General features: G+C 49.1%; 1 protein-coding gene across 1 annotated transcript in view; it reads left to right on the forward strand.

The window, feature by feature from the left end:
• Positions 1-18,456, forward strand: part of DNAH8 (dynein axonemal heavy chain 8) — a 343,175-nt gene that overhangs the window by 46,088 nt on the left and 278,631 nt on the right. The window contains 4 exon segments of the mRNA XM_059716994.1: positions 677-874; positions 6,991-7,067; positions 7,458-7,557; positions 10,122-10,241. Coding sequence (XP_059572977.1) covers positions 677-874; positions 6,991-7,067; positions 7,458-7,557; positions 10,122-10,241 — 495 coding nt within the window.

Genomic DNA, 18,456 nt, shown 5'->3' on the forward strand with positions numbered 1-18,456 from the left:
GTCAATGCCAATAAATACAATAGACTAAAAAACATAACAGAAATTGAAGATATTGTGGCTGACAGCACTGATTTGGTTTGCTCTAAGAAACATTTTACTTATAGGTTCCTAGTCCTGACCCTGCTTACTAAACTTCTAGTGGCAAGTCACAGCAGTGCAGGTGAGGGACAGTCACAGTTTCATCACAGATGATTTTTCATCTTAAAGTGATGACTGCTCCACTAAATCGAATAACACAAAGCTGATTAACATTTGTTTGGCTTACCGTGCAAGGTGTAACAAGTCCCTAATTGTATGCAGATCAGTATTGTAAAAGCCTTAACTCAGTAGCAGTTGTGAGAAGGTTAAACTAATAGCTGTTGTCTGTAAAGCAGGCAGAGCGGGGAGTAAGGTTGAGGGGAATCTTGCCCCAGATCTGAGTGGCTGATTATGGTAGAAAGAATTATGGTAAGAGTTGAGGTTGCAAGTCGAGGCTGCTATATTTATTTATATTTGATGAAAAGTGATTGGGATGATAATATCTTGTGGATAGTAGTTTATAAGAAGAGGTTGGCCATTAGCCTGAGTTTAGTCTAATTAGACCTGGATATAATTATTACCTTGCTAAAAGGAAATACCAAAAGTTGATTAAAATGCATTGATAATGTTATATGAGTGTGATTTTCTTTTATTTCAGATTACAGAAATGATTACTATAGTACAAACTTTTTCTGCACTGAGTATGTCTACAATTGAAGGTATAGATATTATGGCAATAAAATTCAAAAATATCTACCAAAGTGTCCAGAAGAAACAATATGATATTCTTGACCCACGAAAAACAGAATTTGATATAGATTTTGTTGACTTTTCAACAAAAATCGGAGGTTTAGAGGTAGGTAGTATTGCTATTAGTATTTTAACTAGGGCAAAATTCTGTCACCGTTACTTATTCAAAACTACCTGGAATTCACTAAGAGTGTTTTCTGGAAAGGGCCTATATCTTTAGGTTTTATTGTCAAACTAAAAAAACACCAATTTCACAATTTATTAAATGGACTTATGTTTACGTAATTCTTAAACCACTTACCTTTCTTAAGAATATTTAAATGTTGGCAGTAGAGATATATTTGACTACTTGTTTGTAAAATGTGTGTCTGTTATTCTGTCTTTCATATGAATAAATTCCATTGATACCATAGGATTTGTGTGTTAGCTTCTGGAAATAAATGTTCAGTTAATAACATTGAAACTGGACAGTTACAAATCAAAGTAGTGAAATTTATTGTCGAATCTGAGATTATAGCCTAAATTTGGGTAAATCTCACAAATATTGTGAAGATAAATATGTGAGTATGATAAGCATTCTTTATTATTGCTGTTCATCCGCTTTAGGGTGATGCAGCTTGTCATCCCAACATCTAAAATCTAGGTACCTTAGCTGTGGAAAGCAATCCAATTGATGATGTTTAGGTGTTTGGGATCCTGTTGGAGTCAATGGCATGATTGGAAGGCAAGGTTGGAAGGCACCTGGCCACATTTTGCTATCGTAAGAGTTTTATACAGAAGTGTAGAGGGGACCCAGGCCAAGTTGCCACACTGAGATGAGGCCTGTGGGATATAGAGATATATAGAGGCAGTAGTTGCTTAGAAAGAGAGCATGCCAAGGTTAGCGTGGGTCAATGTTGAGGTCTTCTTTGGGGCTCCTCCTCCCCTACACCACACACCTTTCCACTCAGTGTGAAGAAATGAGAAAAGACTCTCCCAAGCTCACAGCAGAGGGAAACTTACCGACCCAGCTAGAGCCAACTGCAACAAGTGACTGCTGGCCATTGCAGTTCATCAGCAGCTGCTCAATCAAGATTGGCCCTGCCAGCAGCAGTGTGGGTATTCCTGGCCTGCTGCCAGGGCTGGGGCAGGGAAGAAACAGACACTGGATGAATATGGGGAACCAGGAATGCTGAGACACCAGCGAAGGAGCTCTGAACCAGCAGAACTACCCTGTGGAAGACTGGAGGAGCTCCATTTATTTATAACACCACCACAAAGACCGCAGCAGTGGGGATGGCAGAGAGCACCGGCAGGGAGACACGCTGAAGGAAGGAGCCATCTGGAGAAAAAGCAGTGCTCTGAGCAGGTTTTTGCTTTTGCTTTTTCTTTACTTGGTGATAGAGCTTGGGAGGCTGGGCTGCAATCCTAGGAAAAGTGGGAAGGGTCAAACCAATGCCAGTTTAATCATGCTGGAAGGGGAACCAACTTTAGGTTTGCCAAGGAGCCACGGTGGACGGACTCGCTGTACCTGGGGAAGGTGGCAGGTGCCGCTGAAGCTTTGATGATGGATGCCAGAATGTCCATGGCTGGGAAATGCCCAAGCTGGGATGAAGGGGCCAAGAAGGCCTGTATCTTTCCTTTTGGTGCCTTTTATTCCTTTTTGGAGGGCTGGGAACTTAGGAAAGACCCGCAGCCCTAAGGTCTGGATTATCTCAGGGCCAGTGGATGATGTCTGTGGTAGAGTGACCCTACTAGCCAAGATTTACCTGAGTTTTGTTTCACCATTTGTATTGTCCTTCATTTTTTCTCTATGGATCATGCCACAACCAACCAATTGCAGGGCTGGCTCAGTCGCAGTCTCTACAAACCAGGCCTGAGATGAATGGAAGTCTGGAGGGGTGAAGAAGAGCACCCATTGAGAACCAAGGGCGCAATGAATGCTGTAACAACACAATGGCATTTGGACAGGGCGTAGGGGAGGTTGGAGCCCCATAGAAGAACTGGACCTAGCTCATCCAGGACTACACACAGCAGAAGTGGACCATCTCCCGACTAAGACATATTTCAAAATCAAGACATGGCAGGCGAGAATCAGGCGATCTCTGCTGGGTGCTAGAACTGAGTGAACTCTCATCCCCATGGCCCAGTCTCACCAAGCACAGGGCTGTCGGGCCCCATGGCCCTATCCTATGCTGTTCCAACACTTAGGGTTCCAGTTGGCGCTGGATACACATGTTTGGCTGGCCTGAGTCCTTGCCCTGCAGCTCAGGCATAGAGAGAAATAGCTGAATTGTCTGAAGATGGTGCTTTTCACTTATGATTGCTGAAGTTTGCTGCAAGTTCTGTGCTTACCTGGGCTTGGCCTGTATAAAGAAGCACATAAATTAAATAACTCAAATGGCTGTACCCTAGGCCTTTCTCTGGCCCTATGGGTGCTTTGGTCATCTTCCGTCAGGCAGTCTCAGTCAGACAGGGGTGGCCCTGTTTGGGCTTAGTTTACTCCATGGGCTTGCCCACAACAGGCAAGGCCATATAATGTGGGGCCAGTGGTGTTACAAACCCTGGCTTAGCCCCTAGAGGTACCTGGCTCCTCCCAATAGCGCAGTTGTCTGGTGTCAGTCTGGAGAGTTCAGATGTGCACTGTCCTGGGTTCCTGGTCCCCTGCCTCCATGGGAAAATGTGATGAGACCCCTCAGCAGGCTGTGCGTTCCCCCTGCCTTGGTGTCAGTCCAGACTTTCTTAGGGCTATCCAGGCCAGTGTGAGCCAATCCGGCTCTTTGTGCACCTCCATGTGCCCTGCTGCTGACAGATGTTTGCAGCCCCTGAGGGGCTCATTATCCCCTGCAGCTGCTGCCTCTGAACCCCAGGTGGTGCTCCATGCACCAGCTGCCTGTTCTTTCTTGGAGCTGCAGCCCAAGCTCCTGTGGGCCTGGGGTTTTGATCCCCGCCCCGTTCTGGGTGCAGGGCTCAGGAAATGCCTGTTGTGTGCTGGCTGCCTGCCCAGCAGTGCCATGGGGCTTGCCCCAGGAGCGCGGGCTCACCATTGCCCTGTGAACATAGCTGGGGATCTGCTGACCATGGAGCATGCTGGCGGACTTTGTCCTGGTAAGTACAGGGTTCAGCTGCCCCCTGCTACAAGACAGTAAGGAGTAGCAGGTAAATCAGGGCTAGGGACAGAAGTTACATGTAAACTGGTTTAAATGATCATAAATTGGTTTAAACCTGTAACAGAACAGAAGTTCAGTGAACATAAACCAATTTCAAAATGGCTGGAACTAGTTTAAGATAAACCTGGTGGAACATAGTATCAGAGTTAACTGATTTGGGTCAAGCTGGTTTGTGAAACTTCTGTCCCAAATCCCTTCCTAGTTTAAGTTAAATCAGAGTCTCCCAACATTCCAGCAAGCTTTCCAGCTCTGTGCTGTGCTGTCTTCTCCAGCAGAGAAGGGTTGTGGAGAGTGGGGGAGGCAGGGACTGCCCCCACTCCCCAGGCAAACTGCCTTGCTAAATGTACCAAAAGTTACTGCTGGCTGTGACTGTGGACTACAAATCCCACAGGCACCTGGAAGCAAGAAGAGGAAGCGAAGAGCAACCCTGAAGATTCCTGCTTCTGTGATTCTGGACCTCAAATCCCAGAGACATCAAGGACAGTAAGAAGAGGAAGTGAATACACAGCCAATGCTGGCTATGTGCCAGAGAGCTGTGCTGTAGTGCCCCCAGCCTTCTGGCCTGAGCCTCTGCATTTGGCCGCATATGGCTGCATTTCCTGAATCCAAAGTGAATGTGTGTCCAGTTGTTTCTCAATTTAATCTCTGCAGTTTAGACTAACCTACAAAGATTGAATTGATTCATCCTTGTGCTTTGTGACTGTCTGTACTTAACCCAGGAGGGCCATCCAGAAAATTAGGAGATACCTAGAGGTAGCCATGGGAAATGTTAAATATAGGAATGTGCCTGAGTTCCTGCCCCTGTGTCTTGATCAGGCTCCAGCTATTTAGTCCCCCAGAAGTTGGGGACCAACCAACTGCCAACTGGTAATTGTGATGGTGCCACCTGTCTTTTGCATAAAAGACAAATTGAAATATTTGCCCAAGCAACTTGAGAAGACCTAGAACCAGAGCCATTTGATATCTCCATGAATGCAGGCTGATATCTTTGAAGATAAATAATATAAAACAGCAAGAGACAACCTTTTTGGCAGGTGTCTTACTGATTCCAATCTCTTTCCTCTGCTTGATGTCCTGCTCTGCCTTCTGTTTCTTGCCCTACATGCTGCTGTGCTGCCTGTCCTCTCTGTGATCTGCTACAAGCCACACACACAGACAAGCTTCCTGTGCCACTAGTAGCACTAGTGCTGCAGGTTGGCCACCCTGATATAAAACATAAATATTTATGGAAGATACCTGAAAAATATAATTGTTTTAAGAAGTGTAAGGAAGACAGTGGGTTGTAAATGAGGCAGGAGCTTGTAATGCATAAAGCCAATGCATTTTGGAGTTACATACTCAGAATAATTTTAACATGGCATAAGATGCAATAGTCTACTGTCTTTAGTGCTAAAATTGCATATATGTATCTAGTTTTAGCTGAGTGATAACTAGTGTTAGAAGAGCTATGACAAAAATAATAGATTGCATACTTATCTTATATCCTTATAAGGAAAAGGAAGAGTTATGGAAAATATATAGGAGCAGAATTGAAAGGAAATATATTTGAGAAGAACAAAATGAATTTAAGAAAGGAAAATTTTAGGCTGGTGTTGAGGAATAATTTCCTCAGATTGAAATATAGTGGATGATGAAGGAGTTTCCTAAAGGAAGCATTGAAAAGTCAGCAAATTGGGAAATTTAAACTTGACTGGGCACATCTCTTATAAATACACACTAGGAAAAATCATGCATGGGCATAGAGATGCACTTTTTTTTCACCTTTTTGCTACTTCTAATTGTATGTATAGAGTTATTTTCTGCAGATACCTCCTCTCACCAAGCTTACCTGCTCCTAGTGTAAGTTTCAGGAGGTAAATCCTGCCCATTCACCAAACACCACAGTACTGCTTTTGGCAGACAGATGTTGTGGTTTAGTACTTCTAGTCTAAACTGAGTTCCGAGAGTGAAACAAATGTATCTGCAAATGCACAGAATTGTAATAGGCTCTTTGACCCCTTCTTTTTGCTCTGTTGAACAGAAATTTGGTGCATGCAACAAAAAATATGAACCAATATTTTACCAAATAAAAAAATTACAATGTAGAAACTGAATAAAAAGAATGTCATAGTTAATTTCTGGCAAACATGCAAAGTGTGCTTTAGTTTTTAAAACTATGTCACAGATATAGTGTTCGAGTACTTTTGTAATCGTGATGGTCTAGGAAATATGAGAGAAGCAAGGATTTTTGTGGGTGATATATTTTACTGAACTAGGTGCATGGTTGAGAGACTTGGATAAACTTGCTATGGCAGCAGTGTGCTCTTCTTCAGGTCCAAGCTGCCTTCCATGTGCAGAGAACCTGGGCAGCAGCAGCAAAGAGAGTCTGGTGGTAGTAACCTCATGGCACGGGCTCCTTGGGGGCTGCCCCTGGGGCCCCGTTTGCATCCCCTCCCTCCCTGCCCTGGCTAGAAATGCTGCTGAGTACAGGGCTGTGCCTACTGTGAAAAAATCTCTCTTGGGCAAGGGAAACACCATTCCAGTCATCCCATCGCCCCCAGATACATAGCTGAGTGTGGGGCTGTGCTGCTCATTTCTTTTAGTCCAGAAACATAGGCTGCCCTGTTGTGTTGGACTCCCAGGGGGTGGATTCTGGGACCACCTCATAGTTGGTGCCTGGGGCTGGTTCCCTGCTTGCTCCCCCTTGTTACACTATTGATTGTCTATTTTCTGCAAAGGAAAAGACATAAACATTTGTATTTGCATCCCTGGATTCCTCAGGATCTGAATTCAAAATTTTTTCCCTAAAAAATAGTTAGGGAAATACTTTTCACATTGAACATTAATAAAATAGAAACACAAGATTTGAAATTATGTAGAAGCAACAATGATTTCTTGTTGTGATCCTTCCCCATTTTCTCTTGTATTTTCATGAATGTTTTCATGTGCTTGTTTAAGAGAAAAAAAATAAAAAAGTAATATATTAAGAAAGTATCATAGAGTAAATGGGAATACAAGTATACATATTATTAGTCATCATAGAAATCATAGCCGTGAACTGTAAGAGATCTAGAAATATTCCTATTTGTCATAGGTGCAGATACAGACTTTTATGAGTAGTTGTTTTGGAAGAATTTTGTCTTCTCAGCATGCACTTCAGTTGCTGCAAAGGTAATAGTTGTTATGTGTACAAAATATCTATTAATAGTATTGTTAATTGCATCACAAATTGCCTAGTCTAGGATAATATATTTGTGATTTTATGGACCATGAAATCTTTGACAGGCCAAGGATAGTTATTGACTTTTTAACGTATCTTTAAAATTCCCCTCAATAATTTTTGGTAATATCAAACAAATCTCAGAAAAGCTAGGGGTAGGACATTTAAGTTTTTGGATGAGAGAAGCTGAAATATTCCGAGTTGTGCTTTTGTATGCCACTTTGTGGTGTGTATATTATATTAGACACCCCCCCCCCCAGAGTTTTAATTTGGGATAAAGCAGCTATAAAATACAATTTAAATTAATATATTCTAATTTCTTTCATCATAAACCAATATAGGTTTCAGAAACTGAACATGCCCTGTCTTCAGCAAGAAATAGCACATACTGTTGGTCTTATTCTTCAGCATTATGTAGCAGAACTTGAAGCTACTAAAAAGGTAATACATTTCTCTACAATTAGAACATTTTAATAAATCTATAAGAATAAATTTTCTAATATTCCACCTCTCATCTAAATAATTCCTACTTAATTTTTCAATCTATATTGTTGGCTCAGAGTCAAAGTTTAATTGCTACTTCTTCCTTTCTCCTGTTATAAAAAATAGCCTGTTCTGAAGTAGATACGCTAACCTGATGTATTCTTTCTTATTGGGGCATCTAGAGGAATTCTCCCTCATAACATTTTTATAGTTAACAGGATCAATAGTAGTTGGTGCAGGGCACCTTGGTGCTCTGCTCCCAGAGAGGGGAAACTTCCAGGGAGAGAGCCCTGGCAGGGAATAAGGGGTACAGCTGTGGGTTGCCCGGGGCAACCAGGAGGTCAGCTGGCCAGAAGGGGCAGGGCCTGGCCCTCATAAGGCCCAGGGGCTGAGGCCAGGATAGGAGTCCCCTGCATGCAGCCAGAGAGAGAGGAGCTCCTGGAGCAATGATGCGAGGGGAAGCTTGACGGGAGGTACCGCTTGCAGAGTAAAGGGGAGCAGCACCAAGATGTCCGAGCAATGTTGTTACAGCCAGGTGGCTTAGGTTTAAGTTGTAGCCAAGAGGCTTGAGTTTGCATTCTGCTTTGTTGTTACACCGGTGGCTTGGGTGAGGCTATTAGGGGTTGGAGGAGGCCTCATAAGGGACCCACAGTGGTGTGGGGGCCCCAGCGCCAGTGAGGGCGCAGCATACTCATAGGGGACTCACAGTGGAGTGTGAGGACCCCAGCGCCAGTGCGGGCACAGCATAGGGGGTACATAGACCCCAGCCCCAGAGAGGGGGGCACTATTGAGAAGCCCCAGTGCAGGCATGGCGAACCCCAGAGAGGGGGTGTTATTGAGAAGCCCCAGGGTGGGTGTGGCAAGCCCCAGAGAAGGGGCATTATTGGGAAGCCCCAGGGCGGGCGTGGCAAGCCCCAGAGAAGGGGTACTACTGAGAAGCCCCAGTGCGGGTATGGTGAGCCCCTGTGGAAGGGCGTAGTACTGCGGTAAACCCCGGAGAAGAGCGTAGTACTGCGGTAAACCCCGGAGAGAGGGGGTAGTAGTGTGGTGAGCCCTGGAGAAAGGGGGTAGCAGTGCGGTGGGCACAAGAGACAGGTGGCTTGACCAAGAAGTCCCAGAGTGGGCACAGAAGTCCCCAGGAAAGGGGCAACTTCACAGAGGAGTCCCCAGGAAAGGGGCAGCTTCACAGGGAAGGCCCCAGAGAGGGGAGACACTACAGAGAAGGCCCAGAGTGGGTGCAGAAAGCCCTAGGAAAAGGGCAGCATTGGAGAGAGAGCCCCAAGAGAGGGGCAGTATTCTAGAGAAGACCCAGAGTGGGCACGGAGAGCCCTAAGAGAGGGCAGCAGCACAGAGAAGGCCCCAGAGAGCGGGTGAGTGTATTCGACAGACCAATGTCCATTCCTACTGCGAGCTTGGGGCGTGGTATTAAGGGGTGGTTGGAGCCACGCATAGCCCATAAGGCTAGGGTGCCTGAGAAGCACCCATTGTACAGTGAGACCCACGGAGAGTCCAGGAGTCCACGGGGACGGAGGTCCCAACGAACTGTGTCTAAGAGGGCATAAGGCAGCCTCCCAAACTTATACAAACATCAAAGACATGGTGGGCGAGAATTGGAGGGTGCTCTTGGACCGGCTTGGCATGGGGGAAGGGGCCTTAAGGAGATCACGGCCCTCCTGGAGGACCCCTGCCCGTGACAGTAGTAATAATTATTACTGAGGCAAGCAAAGTAAAAAATATATTAACATTTGAGAATAACTATTCATTTTTACACATTTAAATACTAGACCACTGTTGATGTCATACATACTTTTTGACTTGTTATATTTTGATGTGTATGTCTTTAATTCTCATTTATGGAAGACCATCATATACTATTTTGTCAGAATAAAGGGGCATTAAAGTAGAATAAATATATGCAGTATATTTAAAAAAGAAAAATGTTTATTTATTGAAGAAACTAGTTCTTCAAAATGATTGTCTGCCTAGGGGACTTTACTATTTGTTTTTATTCTTCAGAATTTTGGAGTCTTTTGTTAGATTCTTGAGTTAGTGGGGGGGGGGGATGGAAAAAAAAATCAGTGACAGTTATGTCTACACATATATTTTAGAGGAGTCAGAAGCCCTTGACATAGGTTTGGTATGAACATATTCCTTTGTATAAGCTATCTAGAGTTACGAATTTGGTTCCCTTGCAGCTTAGATACATGACAGCTCTCTTAGTATGCACTCGTATCCACACTATCACATAAAACCAAAACAGGGAAAGAAAAAGTATACCCCCAAAATAGTGCCAAAGTTTACATCTTAGAAAAATAATGACAGTATTTTTTTCTCTCAACAAATATAAATTGGATTTGATGAAAGTTATAATTGTTCTGAATACAATACCACAGAAATATTAGTAGTAACTGTATTTCCTCCCTAGATTTAGACAGATGAGAATTAATCTAAAAGTATTATAAATACACGTTTTAATTTAACAATTTTTATACTTGCATTTATTAATTATTAATATATTGTAGCTTTACCAGACCCAAAAAGATGACCCTCCTCTTGCTCGAAACATGCCCCCTGTATCAGGAAAGATACTGTGGGTAAGGCAGCTCTTCAGACGGATAAGTGAACCAATCAACTATTTCTTTGTAAGTTGATCACTGATGACGGGAAATATTATGTATTTCATAGGTCCTAAAACAATCTATATTTAGTTTACTTTGTGCCCAATGACCAAGACATCTCTCGTTATTGCCATATTTAACTGAATCTAAGCTGACTTAAAGGTGACCCCCAGTTATTAGATGTAGACATGGAAAATTGTATCTACCTGTCTTCCATGATTTCAGAATCACAGTATTTCATACTCTGTCCTTGGGCCTTGTGGAGCCCGTGCCTTGCTCCGCCTGGCCTATCGGGGTGTGGCCCCTCCCCTCAACTCACCTGCCACGACTTGGATGTAATTGGTTACGTTCAGAGGGGTCTCCAGTGGAGATCTTTATCCTGGGTGGGACCTCCCGATAGACGGTGTTACTCACGGTTACGGGACGCGGTGATCCACGGGGCTCCGCCTCCCCTACACCCCGTCCACACGCCAACCGCTGGGCGATGTTGTCCAGATGTTGCCAGGCCCAGTATGATGGCCCCTGACCGGTTCCGGTCATCCTCCCTCCTGCTAAGAGGGGTTTCTCCTTCCTCCTTCCTTAAAGATAATACTCCTCCGAACCAGGGGGAGCTGGTGGGTGCTTCCCCTGGTGCCAGCCCCCTCCCGGGGCCTCCGCTGTCTCCCCTCTCCTCCCGTCCGCAGGGCGCTCCCCTGCCTCCTGTGCGTTTGCCGCTTCAGGACGCTGAGAGAGTGCCTCGGCGTGCACTCTCTGGCTGCCTCTCACTTGGCTGCCAGCGGCAGGCTTCCCGCTCCTGCCTACGCTGCCTGTTTGAGACCCGCAGACGGGGTCCTCGCTGCTCCGTGCGAGAGCCTGCGGCACGGGCAGCACACCCGTACTCTTTCTCCCTGGCTCCCGTGCGTTCCCTGTTCTGCCGGCGTTCTTAAATCCTCCCGCCGCGGCTGCTCCGGCCGCTGGGATTGGCTCAGCTGTTCGCCGCGCGGGGAACAGCTGTTGCCAGAGCCGGCGTAATGGCGGCTCGCGTGGCTGCGGCCGCGGATGCGGCTCTTCCTCCTGCTGCCCCTCTGACGGTGCGTATGCCCTTCTGGGGGCTTGCTCTCGGGGTCTGGGGTCTGTGGGTTCCCTTTGCTCCCCCTCGCTCGCCTGTGGGGGCGCTTCGCCGCCACAGACCTCCCCCCTTAAGTTGCCTTGTGGTGGCTGATTTCCTTTCATAACGGCATGTGTCACCTGCGGCTCCTCCCTATGGATGTGGCCCGTACCTTCCTCTGCGTTGTCTGCGCCTCCCCATCTGGACAAGAAGTCAGCCACAAAGTTATCTCGGCCCGGACGGTGTATCACCGTGAATTTGAATGGCTGTAAAGCCAAAGCCCAGCGGGTGATCCTGGTGTTCATACTCTGTTTCCGTGTTAACCACTGTAGTGGTGCGTGGTCTGTCACTACCACGAATTCCCTCCCCATCAGGTAGTACTTAAAATATTCTATAGCCCAGCGTATTGCCAGGCACTCCCTTTCAATGGTGGCATACCTGGTTTCTGCATGACTGAGTTTCCTGCTGGCAAAGGCAATTGGGCGCTCCTCCTGCCCGTGGTTTCTGCAGTAACACTGCTCCCAGTGCCCGTCCTGATGCATCCGTCTGTAAAACGAAAGGGGCATTAAAGTTAGGCGTGTGCACGACAACGTCATGGCGCATTGCTTCTTTCAAATTCTGGAAGCTTTTCCGCATCCCCGGTGTCCATTTCAGTGGCGTCATAGCTTTCCTAGCTAACGCGTCCGTAAGTGGTGTGGCAAGTGTCGCAAAGCAGGGTATAAATCGTCGATAATAGTTAACGAGTCCCAAGAAGGAACGCAGTTGTTTATGGGTTCTCGGTTCCCGGAACTGCCTTATAGCTTCAATCTTATCTGTGAGTGGCCGAACTGTCCCTCGGCCTACTCGGAACCCTAGGTATGCTGTTTCTTTCCCTGGCAGTTTACATTTCTTCGGGTTGGTGGTCATCCCTGCTGCTCGGAGTTCCCCCAGGACTGCTCTGAGGTCTTGGGGGTGTTGTCGCCAGCTGGCAGAAAATATAATGATGTCATCAATGTATGCCGCCGCGTATGCTGCGTGGGGTGCCAATAGGTTGTCCATCAACCTCTGGAACGTCGCAGCTGCTCCGTTGAGGCCGAAGGGCATCCGCGTGAATTCGAATAGGCCCCATGGGGTCCCGAAGGCTGTTTTGGCACAATCCGTGGGCCGCATCGGGATCTGCCAATACCCCTTTGCCAAATCAAGTGTGGTTATATACTGTGCTTCCCCGATTCTCTCAACGAGGTGAGTAACATGTGGCATCGGAAAGGCATCAAACGTAGTCAGGGCATTGAGCTTCCTGTAGTCTACACATATGCGCAATGACCCATCCGGTTTGACGACGGGGACTATGGGGCTTTGCCATGGGCTGCGGGACGGTCGAATAATCCCTTGTTCTTGAATTTTCATGATCTCTTGCCGTATTTCCTGTTGCCACCGCTGCGGTATCGGCCTCCATCTCTCCCTTACCAGTGCTCCCTGAGGGGTCCTGATCTCATGTTCTACTCCCGTTACTCGCCCCGGGATCTCTTGGAACACTGCCCTAAATTCCTCTATCAAAGCTAGCAATTCTTGCTGTTGGTGGTGGCTCAACTCCTTGCCCGTCTGTACTGACCCCTCCTTCCCGGGTCTCCCTAACTCGGGACACATCGGTCCCAGGTCCTTCTTTGCCTCCTCGTCTAGGGCCAACCAGCCCTGGGGAGTTTTCCACTCCTTGAGCAGATTTACGTGATAAATCTGCCGCTCCCGGCGGTGACCTGGTTTGAGCAACTCATAATCCATGGGCCCTACTTGTCTTACCACGGTAAATGGCCCCTGCCACATAGCCAGCTGTTTGCTGGAGGAGGTTGGCAGCGATACCAGAACTTTGTCCCCCGACTGGAACGTCCGCATTTTCGTCTTCTGATTGTAACGCCTTTCCTGTATGTCTTGGGCATCCCTCAGGTTTTGCCTGGCGATCCATTGGGCCGTGGAGATTCGGTCTTGTAGCTCCTCCCGGTACCTCTCCGCTGATACCCCCAAGCCTATTGGCTTTTCCCACTCTTCCCTTACGATTTGTAGCAGCCCCCGAGGGTTATGGCCATACACTAACTGGAATGGGGAGTACCGGGTTGACTCTTGCGGCGCGTCCCTTATGGCGAACAGCAAGGGTGTCAAGATGGTATCCCACCTCCGCGGGTCCTCCTGGGCACACCGCCTGAGCATCCGCTTGATGGTCCCATTTAACCTTTCTACCAAACCGTTAGTTTGGGGATGATAGACCGAGGTCTTTAGCTGGGTGATGCCGAGGGTTTTACATAAAGCCTTCATTACCCCAGACATAAAGTTTGTTCCCTGGTCCGTGAGGATCTCCTGAGGGATGCCCACCCGTGCTATCCACTTAAGAAGTTCTTCTGCTACTCGAGTGGCAGTTATGGACCTTAGTGGCACGGCGTCTGGGAAACGGGTGGCATAATCCACCATCACCAGGATATACTGGTATCCGTTATGCGACTTGGGAAGGGGTCCTACTATATCCAGGGCGACCCGCGAGAAAGGTGTCTCTACTATTGGCATGGGTTTCAGGGGTGCCCTTGGGGGCTTCCATTCCTGGGCCCTCTGACACTCTGGGCATGTGGCCCCCCACCTTTCCACATCCTCTTGGAGCCGAGGCCAAAAGAATTCTTGGGCCAGCCTCGCCCGGGTCTTGTTACGTCCCAGATGGCCACCCAGGGGTGAGTCATGGGCCAGTCTCCACACCACTTGGCGGAGTGAGGTTGGGACCACTAATTGTCTCCCCCGTACGGTACCCTCCTCACCCCGTTGGACCCGATATAATAGCCCCCCTGTTACCTCGAAGCCGGGCCGCCCCTGTGAGGGTCCTTCCCCGGGGTCGGCGTCCCACATCCGCTGTAGTTCCGGGTCCTCACGTTGTGCCCTGCGAAATTGGGCCGGGCTCACGAGCTGCTCCAGGTCGATGTCGCCTGTCATTGCCTCGTTGCAACAGGCTAGGCCCTCGCCGGCCCATCCGTCGCCCCTCTTGATCCGGTTCCTCGCCTCCTGTGTAGCCCTCACTCGCTCAAGGACGGTATAGAATGGGCCCCATTCTCGGCCTATTATCATCTCACATGCCAGGGTCGGGGCAATTCCCACTCGGAGCTCTCCGCTAAATTCCATTACCCTCAGCGGGACATAGCACGTTTGGAACCGCATCTCTCCCCCTAGTATGCAGGTCATCGTCAGGGGCCCCTCACTCTTCCGTTCCCTCTGCGGAGCGAGGTCTGCCCGAAGTAGGGAATGGGAACACCCCGTGTCCAATGTGGCCTTAACCATCCTGTCTCCGACCCATGCGGTTACTACGGGCCGGTTCCATCCCTCGTTCTGGGTTGCCGACCCGAAACTGCAATCCATGGGTTCCCCTCTCTCTGCCTCTTTGCCTCTATCCCAGGAGGGTGGATATCCTGTAGGGGTGCGACTCAGTTCGCTCAGGCCTTCCCCACATTCACGGGAGATGTGTCCGGTTTGCCCACAGCAGTAACACACCACCCCTTTCGGTGGCCCTCGTTTGGCGACCGTTCGCCTTTCCCCTTCACTTGTGGGTCCCTCTTTCGTGGCTCGGGGGCCTCGTCCGTATCCCCGTTCCCTTTCCGAATTCGCAAATGCCTCCGCCCAGTGAAGTGCCTCCTTGCTAGTTTGCGGCTGGTGTCTGCGTACCCACCTCTGGGCATCCTCTTCCAAATCCCATAGGAATTGTTCTAGCAGGATCTGGTCCATCACGCCCGCCCGGTCGAACTTGCCGGGTGGCAACCATTTGTTAAGCGAGTCGCTTAACGCTTGCAACAACCCCCGGGGTCGCCTGGCCTCCTTTGACTTTCGGGCTCTAAAGGCCTGGCGATGGCTTTCAGGTGAAATCTCGAGCCTGTAGAGGATTGCCGCTTTCACTGTCTCGTAATCACGAGCTTCTTCCCTCGATAGCGCTCGGTAGGCCGCTTGGGCCTGATCTATCACCAGCGCCCCCAGGTGGTGGCCCCACTGACCGCGGTCTAACCCTGTCTGGATGGCGGTCCTTTCGAATGCCTCGATATAGGCTTCTGGGTCATCTTCCCTAGTCATCCGGGGCATTTTAAATAAAGCAGCATTTCGCTGTATCCACTCCTGCTGGTGTGCGCCCTGTTGTTGCTGCACTGCCAGCACCTGCCCTATAGCCTGGATAGCCTGCGTAAGCAGCTCCGTGGGCACGAGGGCTGGCTACTGCATCGCTATCGGGTCCCGGGTCGGGACACTGTCCCTTTACCACCGTCCGAAAAATGATGTCGTTCCCGGCCAATGCACCACTGTGGAGCCCGTGCCTTGCTCCGCCTGGCCTATCGGGGTGTGGCCCCACCCCTCAACTCGCCTGCCACGACTTGGATGTAATCGGTTATGTTCAGAGGGGTCTCCAGTGGAGATCTTTATCCTGGGTGGGACCTCCCAATAGACGGTGTTACTCACGGTTACGGGACGCGGTGATCCACGGGGCTCCACCTCCCCTACACCCCGTCCACACGCCAACCTCTGGGCGATGTTGTCCAGATGTTGCCAGGCCCAGTATGATGGCCCCTGACCGGTTCCGGTCGTCCTCCCTCCTGCTAAGAGGGGTTTCTCCTTCCTCCTTCCTTAAAGATAATACTCCTTCGAACCAGGGGGAGCTGGTGGGTGCTTCCCCTGGTGCCAGCCCTCCCGGGGCCTCCGCTGTCTCCCCTCTCCTCCCGTCCGCAGGGCGGTCCCCTGCCTCCTGTGTGTTTGCCGCTTCAGGACGCTGAGAGAGTGCCTCGGCGTGCACTCTCTGGCTGCCTCTCACTTGGCTGCCAGCGGCAGGCTTCCCGCTCCTGCCTACGCTGCCTGTTTGAGACCCGCAGACGGGGTCCTCGCTGCCCCGTGCGAGAGCCTGCGGCACAGGCAGCACACCCGTACTCTCTCTCCCTGGCTCCCGCGCGTTCCCTGTTCTGCCGGCGTTCTTAAATCCTCCCGCCGCGGCCGCTGCGGCCGCTGGGATTGGCTTAGCTGTTCGCCGCGCGGGGAACAGCTGTTGCCAGAGCCAGTGTAATGGCGGCTCGCGCGGCCGCGGATGCAGCTCTTCCTCCCGCTGCCCCTCTGATGGTGCGTATGCCCTTCTGGGGGCTTGCTCTCGGGGTCTGGGGTCTGTGGGTTCCCTTTGCTCCCCCTCGCTCGCCTGTGGGGGCGCTTCGCCGCCACAGGCCTATACTCTTTAACATCTTCATAAATGATGTAGACATTGGTATCAGAAGCGGACTGGCCAAGTTCACTGATGACACCAGACTTTTGGGTAAAGTATCCACAACCAAGGACAGGAGGGTGATCCAGGCCGACCTTGACAGGCTCAGAAAATGGGCGGACGAAAACCTGATGGTGTTCAACACCAAAAAATGCCAGGTACTCCACCTTGGGAAGAAAAACCCACAGCATGCTTACAGGCTCAGCAGTGCTATGCTTGCTAGCACCATGGCTGAAAGGGACTTGGGGGTCATGATTTCATGATTGACCACAAGATAAATATGAGCCACCAATGTGATGTTGCAGCTGGTAAAACGAGCAAAACTCTGGCTTGCATCCATAGATGCTTCTCAAGCAAATCCCAGGATTCATAGATGTTAGGGTCGGAAGGGACCTCAATAGATCATCAAGTCTGACCCCCTGCATAAGCAGGAAAGAGTGCTGGGTCTAGATAACCCCAGCTAGATACTCGTCTAACCTCCTCTTGAAGTCCCCCAGGGTAGGGGAGAGCACCACCTCCCTTGGGAGCCCGTTTCAGACCTTGGCCACTCGAACTGTGAAGAAGTTCTTCCTAATGTCCAGATGTCATCCTCCCCCTGTACTTGGCATTGGTGAGGCCTCAGCTGGAGTACTGCATCCAGTTCTGGGCTTCACAATTTAAAAAGGATGTGGAGAAGCTTGAGAGAGCCCAGAGGAGAGCCATGCGCATGATCAGAGGGCAGGAGAACAGGCTTTACGATAAGAGGCTGAGAGCCATGGGACTCTTTAGGCTGGAAAAGCGCAGGTTTAGAGGTGACCTTGTGGCTGCCTACAAGTATATAAGGGGTGTACATCAGGATCTGGGGGAACGCCTGTTCACCAGAGTTCCCCAAGGGACCACAAGGTCAAATGGTCACAAACTCCTCCAAGACCCTTTCAGGCTGGACATAAGGAAGAACTTCTTTACTGTCCGAGCCCCCAAGGCCTGGAACAGCCTGCCACCAGAGGTGGTGCAAGCACCTACTCTGGACTCCTTTAAGAGGCATTTGAACTTTTATCTTGCTGGGATCCTTTGACCCCAGCCGACTTCCTGCCCCTGGGGCAGGGGGCTGGACTGGATGATCTTCTGAGGTCCCTTCCAGCCCTAATGTCTATGAAATCTATACAGTTCATAGATTGATAAAGGATTCAGTACATATTTTCCCTGCCACTAGGAAAGTCCCACTTGTAGTTGGGGTGATATTGCAAATATCACCTATTATGCAATTAGTTGGTCTGATGGGCCCTCCATTTGGGTGATTAGCAACAGGGTTTTACATCATCATCTTTCCATGAAAACACTGTTTTAGATTGATACTACTTCTGTCCATAAGATAGGAAAAATTCAACCTTTTATGGTTTTTTGACTGGGCACCTTCATACATATAGTCTCGTTTAGACCTCATCTGAGATTTCTGGGGCCCTGGCAGATGTTAAAATAATGACACAATTTAAATATGAGGAATGGTATGCTCCAAAAATTGCACATCTTGCCATGCTGTACATGTACCATCTCCCTTGGGTGCCCATTCCAGAGCCTGGCAGCCCTAACTGTAAAGTAATGCCTCCTGATATCAAGCCTGACCATACTCTCAATCAATTTGTGGTCATTATTCCTTGTTATCCCAGGTGGTGCCTGGGGGAACAGAGCCTTGCCTATTTTCTGCTGGTCCCCCCTGGTGACTTTATAGATGGCCACCAGATCCCCTCTCAGTCTTCTCTTGTGAAGGCTGAATAAATTCAGGCCCTTTAGTCTATCTAAATAGGGCATGGCCTGGTGCCCCCTGACCTTGTGAATGGCCCTCCTCTGGACCGTCTCAAGGTTAGCCACATCCCTCTTGAAGTGTGGCGCCCAGAACTGGATGCAGTACTCCAACTGTGGCTTGACCAGTGCCACATAGAGGG

Source organism: Alligator mississippiensis, chromosome 1 (assembly GCF_030867095.1).
Source record: "Alligator mississippiensis isolate rAllMis1 chromosome 1, rAllMis1, whole genome shotgun sequence".
In the NCBI taxonomy this organism is placed as follows: Eukaryota; Metazoa; Chordata; order Crocodylia; family Alligatoridae; genus Alligator; species Alligator mississippiensis.